At 43.8% G+C, this 10,742-nt stretch overlaps 1 protein-coding gene across 1 annotated transcript; it reads right to left on the reverse strand.

Moving 5' to 3' along the window:
- Positions 1-94: 94 nt before the first annotated feature.
- LOC103639609 (uncharacterized) lies at positions 95-10,125 on the reverse strand. The gene is made up of 12 exons (XM_008662340.4): positions 9,620-10,125; positions 9,333-9,412; positions 8,090-8,274; positions 6,819-7,845; positions 6,616-6,743; positions 6,299-6,358; positions 6,149-6,199; positions 5,993-6,063; positions 5,512-5,657; positions 1,184-5,236; positions 945-1,102; positions 95-866 (listed from the first exon to the last, which is right to left on the reverse strand). The coding sequence occupies exons 1-12, from the start codon at positions 9,946-9,948 to the stop codon at positions 453-455; spliced, it is 6,702 nt and encodes a 2,233-aa protein (XP_008660562.1). The 5' UTR covers positions 9,949-10,125; the 3' UTR covers positions 95-452.
- Positions 10,126-10,742: the final 617 nt, after the last annotated feature.

Here is a 10,742-nt window from a genome sequence, read left to right on the forward strand (position 1 = left end):
CAAATGAACTTTACAAAGTATCCTCACCACAAATACTGAACAATGATCATCAGCAAGTTAAATCGTTCCATCAAATCCAGAACATACCAAAAGCTAAACCAATCGATCAGATATTCCAACACATCAGGGGCGTTTCGGTGTCAAGAGATGCCGGTTGCACAATTGCAGTTCCATCCAACAGAATGTCAGGATGATACAGACCATGCCCAAGAGCTGAATCTGCTTCTTGGGCAGGGCCATTCAGTCAAACCTCTATGCTAAACATATGCTCCTTGCTACAGTTGAGTTGAGTGGAGCAGAGATGGTCATTTACGCTCTGTTGACTTAATTTTAATTAGCCTATACAAACTGCAAAGATATAACAGAGAATTTTAAAACCTATTCCTGCTGCAGAGATCAAGGATGCAGGTAGCTACAAGATGCATCCTTTCTCCTGCACCCGAGAATTTACATTAGCCCCTAGTTTGACCCTTTGAAGTTGATCTTGATGACCCACCGCTGCCAAATTTAGCAGAACTACTCCTAGAGTGATTTGAACTGAGTAGCCAAGATTCACTGATTTGGGAGTACCTGCCACGGTGATGATGGCTGCCCCGAATAGCATTATCAGGAGGGTTCAAGCGCTTGTTTCTAATGGCTTCCCCTGAAATAGAAACGCCCGAATTGGTGGCTTCCTGCTTCCTTGATTCTTCCCAATAGCTTTTACTCGAGGGCCCTGCTATTTCATTGCTATACACGCTGAGATTCTGACTAGTCCTCCATGTAGTACCCCAGTCTAAGCTCTGATTGATTGATGCTTGAGAACCTATAACTCTGGTGCCCTCGTCTACTGATGATGTTGACATACCATTTGGTATTGATGGGACCTAAAGTGGTGAAAATCACAAGGTCATATGAAAAGTATACAGGAAAGAAATGCCATTCAAATATTGCAACACCATTACCTGCTCAGGCAGCAGCATCCTATCTGCAGCAACACTCAAGTTTGCCTGATTCATATTTTCCTCCCCAAGCATCGATCCTCTTTGGAAAAAATCACTATTAACATGGGTCACAGCCACCTCGTTGATATCAAAAGTTTCCTTCCCCTCAGTTCCAATACCTGGTGGAGATAAAACAGATGATTCAACAATAGAATTAATAAAGAGTTCTGGAAATGCTAATCATCAACATACTGACTAACCAGATGAAGCTTGGAGCATAGGTCTTGGTGAAAGCAATGACCACATATCATTGATCGAATCTTGAATACCCCATAGCGCAGAATCACCAGCATCACCTTGGTAGTAACTAGGTTCACCCCAAGGAGATAACGCTATAGGGCTAGAGTATTGTGGTTCTTCCACTGCTGAAGCGGCTAGGAAGTCCTCTATTGATACTGGCACGTACGAAGTTACACTCCTTTCTTCCATTAAAGATTCCAATACATCTGACACATCTATCGACTCGGCACCACAGGAAAGATCAATTAGCAAATTCTCTCTTGTAGCAACAATAGGTTCTCTTTCACAATATTGTTCTTTTTGAATAATTTCTTCACCTTTAAAATCTGATTTTGCATCACCTAATTCCCCAGTTGGAGCACCATGCTTTGGTGGTATAAAGGCATCTGGTGAGTGGACATGTTGCTTAGCTGTTAAACTTTCAGGTGCTGCTGATGTTAACCCAGAGCTGTCCACAACAGGTTCCTTAAACTGAGGCCTAGGCGTTTCACTGGAACATTCACGCTCTAGGATATCAATAGATGGTACAAGGAAAACCTTGGATTGATGAGATTGAGTAATTGAACCATTTGATGGGTTTGCTTCAAGTGTCCTGTTCTCATTCAAGATCTCCCCCATCTTGCATATGTCGGAAGCAGAAGTTAGATTTTGAGGCACTGGTGATGTTAACCCTGAGTTATCCATGAGAGGCTGCTCACCCTCAGGTCTTGGATTTGGACTAGGACGTTCACACGCATTTCCTTGATTATCATTAGAAGATGAAGTGAAAACGCTAGAGTGAGAAGGCTGATCAAGTGAAGCATTTGATGCATCTGCTTCAAGTGTTCTTTTCTTATTCAAGATCTCCATCTTGCATGAATCAGAGGCAACTGCAAAACTTGTCGGTAGATTTTCAGGCACTGCTGATGTTAACACTAAGTTGTCCACAAGGGATTCCTTACTGTCAGATCTTGAAGTTGGGCTAGGACATTCACACTCAATATCTTGATTATCAGAAGATACAGTGAAAATGTGACAACGATGAGGCTGATTAAGCGAAGCATTTGATGCATCCGCTTCAATTGGTCTTTGCTGATTCACAAACTCCTCCATTTTGCATTTATCAGAAGCAGAAGCAGAAGATGTTGCTAGTATTTCAGGCACCGCTGATGTTAATATTGAGTTGTCCATAAGAGGTTCCTCACAGTCAGATCTTGGAGTTGTGCTAGAACATTCACGCTCAACATATTGATTATCAGAAGATACATTGAAAATGTGACAACGAGAATACTGATTAAGTGAAGCATTTGATGCATCCACTTCAATTGGTCTTTGCTGATTCACAAACTCCTCCATTTTGCATTTATCAGAAGCAGAAGATGTTGCTAGAATTTCAGGCACCGCTGATGTTAATACTGAGTTGTCCATAAGAGGTTCCTTACAGTCAGACCTTGGAGTTGGGCTAGAACATTCACATTCAATATCTTGTTTATCGGAAGGTACAGCGGAAATGTGAGGCTGATTAAGTGAAGCGTTTGATGCATCTGCTTCAACTGCTTTTTGCTGATTCACAAACTCCTCCGTTTTGCATGTATCAGAGACAGAAGTTGTCGCTAGCATTTCAGGCCCTACTGATGTTAATACTGAGTTGTCCACAAGAGGTTCCTTACTGTCAGATTTTGGAGTTGGGCTAGGATATTCATGCTGAATGTCTTGATTATCAAATGATACAGGAAGAACGTGAGAATGAGGATGATGATTAAGTGGAGCATTCAATGCATCTGCTTCAAGCGTTTTTTGCTGATTCACTGAGTCCTCCATTTTGCATGTATCAGAGGCCGCAGAGGTTGTTGTTAGAATTTCAGACGCTGCTAATGTTAACACTGAGTTGTTCAGAAGAGGTTCCTTAGTGTCAGATCTTGGAGTTGGACCTGGACATTCATGCTCAATATCTTGACTGTCAGAAGGTACTGGAAAAATGTGAGAATGAGATTGATTAAGTGGAGCATTTGATGCATCTGCTTCAACTGTTTTTTGCTGATTCACAAACTCCTCCATTTTGATTGTATCAGAGGCTGATGCAGAAGTTGTCGCTGAGTTGTTTACAAGAGGTTCTTTACTGTCAGATCTTGGAGTTGGACCTGGACATTCACGTTCAATATCTTGATTGTCAGAAGGTACCTGGGAAGTGTGAGAATGAGGAGATTGACAAAGTGGAGCATTTGATGCATCCACTTCAGGTGTTTTTGGCTGATTCACTAACTCCACCATTTTGCATGTATCAGAATCATGGGCAGAAGTTGTCGTTAGATTTTCACGAGCAGCTGATGTTGAAAGTAAATTGTCCACAGCAGGAATCTTATTCTCAGACCTTCGGGTTGAACTGGGGTACTGATGTTTCATATCTTCGTTATTAGGAGATGATACAGGGGAAACCTTAGATTGAGGGGAATGATTATCTGAAGAATTCGATACGACAGCCTCAGTTACTTGTTGCTGACTCATGACCTCCATCTTGCATGTATCTGAACCAGGCAAATTCGTAGTAATATTTTCAGGTGATGCTGGTGTTAATCCTGAGCTGTCAACCGCAATGTCCTTATTCTCAGATCTTGGAACTGGACTAGGAAACTCACGGTCAATATCATGGTTATCAGGAGAGGATACAGGGAAAATCTTTGATTCGGGAGACTGGTTAATTGAAGCATTTGATGTATCCGGCTCCAGTGTTCTTTGCTGATTCATGATCTCCTCCATCTTGCACATATCGAAAGCAGATGCCAAAGGGGTTGATTGTGGACTGCAGATTGGAACTCTTTCTGCATGACTCAGCATGCCTGATGGTGAACTAGAACCTCTGTCTTCAATAGGGGTTGCTGGAGCGCAGCTCTTAGGCTTTGCGGAAGCAATAGAATAATGAAGTTCATCGAGAAAGTTTGGATTAGTTGTTGAACTTAAGCAAGAGCCGTCATGTTGACTTGAAGCTGTCCTCGACTCGGCCGGACTCCAAGCACAAGCAAACAAAGGACTGGAGACATCTTTCCCTATACGTTGAGTAGGTAGGTTTTTCGATAGATCCCGCCTTGAATTCAGATCTTTAACAGGTCGTTGTGAACTATTTTTAGATTCATGTTGACTTTGTGACCAGGAAACATGCTGGCTCTGATGAGATTCCACATTACCATGTCCACAACTCACCTGTACCACGGTAGGACTCCATAGGGCTCCGCTGCTGTGATGGTGGTTTGATTCACCAGAGCATCCTCCCTGTATTCCATCATGGTTCAAGTCTGTGTGCCCATATGCACTTCCAGGAGATTGAATGAAAACAGAATGCTTATTCTGGCAGTGTGTTTGGCTATTCACAGTACAAGCATCCTTCGGCGGAACCGAACTAGTTGACAGCGACAAGCTATCATCTGGAGAGTACACACTTTCCCTTTCTGGAACAGAATACTTATTATACTGAACAGTTATTCCTGAAGAACTAACCACACTATGACCAGCAGGGGAGAAAGCATTGGTCTGATCCACACTAGGGTTGTTCCTTGTATGTCCAGTGCCAACCAGCGTTGCCTTGCTGCTTGTATGTGATGCAGCCTGAGTGAAATCTTTCTGCTGTTTTGAAAGCACTTCAGTCAACAGCAAAGATCTCTCCTCACTCTCAAATGTAAGCCATACTCTCAGATCACGTGGGAAGTAACTTGTCCACTTTGATAGTTGCAAAAGAGTAAATGGACCCTGAACATTCCCAGAAGGATCCTTGTAGTGCCAGACTTTCTCCGGCTCCGTGTCATTTGACATTGTTACTCCAGAAGATGAAAATGATCCAGCTTCATACATAGTTCTGTTTGCTGTGCTGTTCTCCAAACTTCTTGCTCCTGATCCACATATTGTACTTTCTGTTGACAAGTTTTTTGGATGGTGGCTACAATCAGAAACTTTTTGAGGATGGTTCTGCATAGTGCTAAGATATCTTGATATTCGTCGTGATATGGTTGTATCTGGTCTTGTCCGATCTACCGACTTTCCAACTGCATATAATAAACAAGCAAATGCTCAGACACCACTTAATTAAAGGTTAGGTTCAGAAATCTGATTTATTGTAATAGAGTTGATGCTTATCGCAACATTAATTTAAATGTACTGCATTGCAACTTTGCAAGAAAATTACGGTGCAGTATAGTAGATGTATATTTAGACTATACTGCAACAAACCACATGAAATCATGCTACAGCTCCAAGAGAATTCCAATATTTATTAATCAACAAACAACATGAAGCATTAACATTACAGGAAGATATATACCAGTTCTTTTCTCATCTGTTTCTTCAGCAGACTCATAATTAGGATCCATATGTGAGTCAACATGCACTTCCAGAACTTCATTAATCCTGCGGGTTCTTTCCTCAGAATCGTTGAGAAGCTGCAGCTTTTCTACATATTCTCTAAGTGTATGATACAGTCAAGGATCACAAAATAATGAAACATGCAGTACAAGTAATAGCCTATAGTTCTATAATACAAATAAAGCTGTACTTGATTATTATGAATATTCGCAATTCCTGAGCAGAGGATTATGAGCTATTGGAAGCATGCCTCTAGCATTAAAAGACCTTTGGCGAAGCTATGACAAGAAAATGGAGCTGACCTAAGTTAAATAAATTATAAGTGAAGCATAACCAATCTTGGGAAGGGGTGAATAATGGTCCAGAAATTAAGAAATGACAATTGAGCAAATGAAAAACATAAAGGCATCACCACATCATAGTATGGTCTAATAGGATATTCCTTTCTGCGTCCAGTTTCACTTGCACGGTCACGAAGATGCCCAAGCCTCTGCTTTTCATTTTCAAACCACTGTAAAAATTAGGATACCAGTAAGTCACGTTTGAGATCTTTTCAAGAAAAACTGATCATTGTATACATATTGAGTTGTCCTTACATCATTCACTTTTACAGATTGCAATATCTTTGCTTTCTCTAGGATATCCCCCTGCATTAATAATACAAAACAAACACAAATCAAACTTACACAAATCTGATGGGCCAAAACGAAATTAGATCATAAGTGTTCAGTCCCATGTAGCAGTACCACTTTTAGTCTGCTAATCACGCCACACTTCATGCTCTGCCTTAAACGTTTGCACTCTTCCTACAGAAGCAAATGTAAATATCAAAAAGAGGTAAAAATGAATAGCCAATGTAGTTCAACTAAGAGTTCCGCCTCTAACTTGTAAGGAAGAACTACAATTTGATCATACTCTCCCTTGGGTTAAAAAGTATGTGATCATAGATACCAAGCATTCAACAATCCAAACTAGACAATAAAATCAGATAAGGACTTTAAAAATGCAACCACTGACTCTGGGAATTAAACATCAGACAGGACACTGAGCAAAAGATGTTAACCTCTGTAAAATCATGATTAGATATTGTATCCATTGTAATAATCTCCTTTTTGTTTAAATTCAATATCTCGAGTGCAAAATTTGTCATCTTCTTTCCAATGCTATACTTTTCTGGAACCTTGTGCGTTCCTGAAGAAAGAAAATGAAAAAAATGCTCACCATCAAAACAAACTATAAGAATAAATTTGAAGTAAATTATCTTACCAGTAACTTTTACTAGACGGTATATGTCTTGTTTCTGATACACATCAGAAATTTTAATCCTCACAAAACCACCATGAATTTTGTCTGAGAATTTGGCATCATCAACTAAATCCTCCATCAGGCTGCGCCTCATAAAAATCAAATTTATATTATGCATGTCAATTGCTGCATAGTCCTCAAGATTAACTTGGGTATCTCTTTCCATCTTTCTATGGATCTTTCTCCTCTTATCAGGAGAAAATTTTGCAGCCATGTCATTGTATCCATTGGTATCTACATAAGCTGAATTGAGATCGATAGTCACTTGTCTACTATCAGTTACTGTTGAAGTCTCATTCATAAGAAAATGCATTTCCAAAAGCTTTAACATCTCAAAGTGAGCAACCCGTGCTTTCCTGAACAAGCGATGAAGTCTCAAGTCACAAATAATTTGGCTTTTCCTCTGAGGATCGCGAAGGTTATTCTTCTTGATATAATCAAGCAGAAGAGTCTGAACATCAAACTGAGAAATGAAAGATTGATCGCCATCTCTCATATGTCCTACAAACTCCAGTAGCTCTGGTGATGCCCATTTTGTGTTTGCTGGCAAGGGCACTGATTCATTTGGTACTTTTGTGTCTACTGGCAAGGGTACCCATCCATTTGGTACTTTTGTGTCTACTGGCAATGGCACTCGTTCATTTGTCACTTCTGTGGGAACGCTCTCAGTATTTGTAATTGGAAGCTCGACCTTTTTTGCAGGAACACTACAATCTTTATTTACCTTCCGGCATTTTTGACCCTTTTTCCTTGAATTAGTTCGCCTTCGTTTTCCTGAGGAGCAGTCAGTACCAGCATCATCATCATTATTAGCGTCATACAGGTCATCAGACGACTCATCTTTTTCTTTCCTAGCAGAAGTGCTAGGAACATTCCATCTAGTCTTGGCAATAGTAAGTTCTTCCAATGTTAATGAAAGCTTCCCTTTCAGATCTAACCAATATAGCTTGAACAGGTACTCCCAGCTGAGTATGTCATCAAAATCAACCTGCAATAGACACATAACATGAAAACGAAAGGGTCAATTGAGCATATAGGGCAGTGCAAGGCATGGACCATATGAGGTTCGGCGCTAAGCAGGACACTGCGGCTTGTGGGCAAGATAGGCAAATAATATGTGAAATATTAATCTCCCAAAAGAACAGTAGCGAGTGAATGACCAACATGCTAAAAAGGTCTGTAGGTAAATAACATAATACCAAGTTGAACTGAAACATGTTTATGACGTTTACCTTTATTGCACTTTCATCTTTGGATTCTATGAGAAGTATAGTCCCATAACATGTGTCGCAGAAGCCCTTTGTCCCCCTGACACTGAAGAATTTACCCTGCTTGATGCACACTTTGCAGAGGGAGTATGTACAAGTGTAGCACATGTAGTGCACTGCCTTTTCACAGCTGCTGCATATGTGCCAGCCTGGTATACAAAACGCCAAAAAACACAGAACGGTTAAGTGGGTTTATGATTTCAAGGTTAAACATTACATTAAGGTCCATCTTCTACCACCAAAAATCTGAACAAGATGAGCTTCATTACATAACTATGCGTCAGTTATCACCGCATCCTCACAAAACAACATGGTACGCCTCGGAAAGAAAAGCATGTCTGTTTGTACGTTTGCTTAAAAAAGGAGGAAGATAACTAGATAATCACAACCCCGAGAACTGAACGTAACCTCGCAAAGAGTATACACAAACACATCCCAGAAACTTCTTTAAACAAAAACAGGAATTCTTCAATGATACTACCTCCGTTTTTATTTATTTGTCGTCACCCAGTTCAACTTTGTGCTAATCGGTGTCAAATAAAAACGAACGGAGGGAGTACAAGATAGGAAGTTGAGCATTCACACTGAAGCAACTAAATTAATGAATCGAATCACACGTGTGAATACAATGGAGCACACAAAAGGTGTTGTAATCATGATTATTTAGTGCACATAACATGACATGTGACCAGTTTTCACTGGAAAAGTGGTACGATGCCACGTTCCTCATCCCTGAGATCACGGACATGTTATCACTTACCATGTTAGCTATTCACATTTCTAACACACGGACATGTTATCACTTACCATGTTAGCTATTCACATTTCTAACATGGGAGTGTATGGAACGGTAACCCCGCTCGAAATGCCAACCCACGACACGAGCCATCTGATTGGTAGAACCAGGATCATTGTCTCAATATTGGGAACCTAATTCCGTTACCATTGTCGGAGAAGCTAGCGACGACACACGAGCCCCCCCCACGCCACCCAAAAAAAGTGTGTGCATCACTAGATCAGTTCAAAAATAGCATTGTTTGCAGTTGTATCCAACTGCCAGCCAACCAAAATTCGCTTTACACAATTGCTAGGAAAGAGGAAAATATATGTCAGCAACTACAACCGGTAACACACACATGCATGGTTCCTAATTTTGGTTACTACCAATCCGCGCGCAGCAAGAGAATAAGCAGTGGATGAAACATACCGCAGTTCCACTTGCTCCGCGACTGGAAGAATGCCTCGTCACGCTTGATGCACGCCGGATGGTAGACCTTGGGGCAACCCCTGGAGGAAGAAACGGGGACGACGAGCAGGCGGGGTCAATCTCGAATCCATCAATCCCGCGACAAAAAAGAGAGAGAAAATCCAGCGCGCAATTGCGGAGGCAACACGTGCGGGGGAGCGGGCAGAGAGTCTCGGAGACCCCCACCCCCTCGACGCGGTGCAGCAGTCAACAGAGAGGTAGGAGAGAGCGCGGCACGGAGCACCCACCTCCGATCGCAGACGACGAGGTTGCCCCCGTCGAAACAGATGAAGCAGACGACCTCCTCCTCGTCCTCCCTCCGCCTGGCGGGCCGGGCCGGTACCACCGCGCCCGCGCCGTCTTTCCTCTTGGGCGGCCTCCCCCGTTTCCGCTTCTGCGCGAGCGGCGGCATCGGCGGGGGAGGGGCGGCCGCGTCCCCGATGATCGAGCTGAGGAACTGCGGATCGTCCGTCCCCGCAGCTGGCGGCGGCGCGAGGAGGCGGAGCTCGGGCGGCCAGTCGGGCTCCTCGGGGGCCGGGGATGCCTTGCCGGCCCCGTCGGGCGCGGCGGCCTCCATGGATCGGCAGGGGTTTAGGGCTAGCGGGCAGGGAGCGGTCGTCGTGGTCGAGCACGAGGGGGGGGGAGGGGAGGGGAGGGGAGCGAGGGCGAGGTCTTCGTCGTCGTCCGCCGCGGCGGTGGTAATCCCGGGTGCTGTGGGCCGTCGGCTCGCGGAGACGCGTGCGATGACTACCCGACCCGTGACGAGAGCCTGCTGCCCTGTCCTGCGGAAAGCGAGTGAGCTGCGGTTGCTGCCTCTCAGACGGATGGGCTTGGGCCGGTGCCGGTGTGAGCGCACGCGACTCCGCGCTCGGCAGCGGACACGCGGTGACGGTGACGCATCACGCCGTCCGGGTGGTGTGGTGGTTCGGTGCGGTTCATAAATAAATAAAATAATAAAAAGGACGGGGGAGGAGGACGGAGGAGAGGCGCAGAGTAGCCAATAGCCTAGCCTAGCGCACGCTCCACGCCACACGCCGGCCGCGGACTGGACTGGGACTCGACGTGGTTCTCCTGCCGTTTCCCGTTGCTTTGCTTTGACTGAGGACTCGGTTGGAACTTGGAACGGACCAGCCGCCTTCCGCAGGTTGCCGGCCTCCGCCCAGGAGTACTACTGACTTGAGCGTGGACTAGACTGAGAGGAGGAAGCGAGCGGGAGTCGCTTTTGTGTCCCTTCCCGCGGGGCGCCGGGTACCGCGCACGTGCGCGTGCGCGTCTTTAAATATCAGTTACGAGTATTGTATTCCCAACTTAGGGCCTGTTTGTTTAACCCAATGAATTATATAATCTGGATTATTTTTGTAGGATTATATA

The sequence above is a fragment of the Zea mays genome, chromosome 9, assembly GCF_902167145.1.
Source record: "Zea mays cultivar B73 chromosome 9, Zm-B73-REFERENCE-NAM-5.0, whole genome shotgun sequence".
NCBI classification, from domain to species: domain Eukaryota; kingdom Viridiplantae; phylum Streptophyta; class Magnoliopsida; order Poales; family Poaceae; genus Zea; species Zea mays.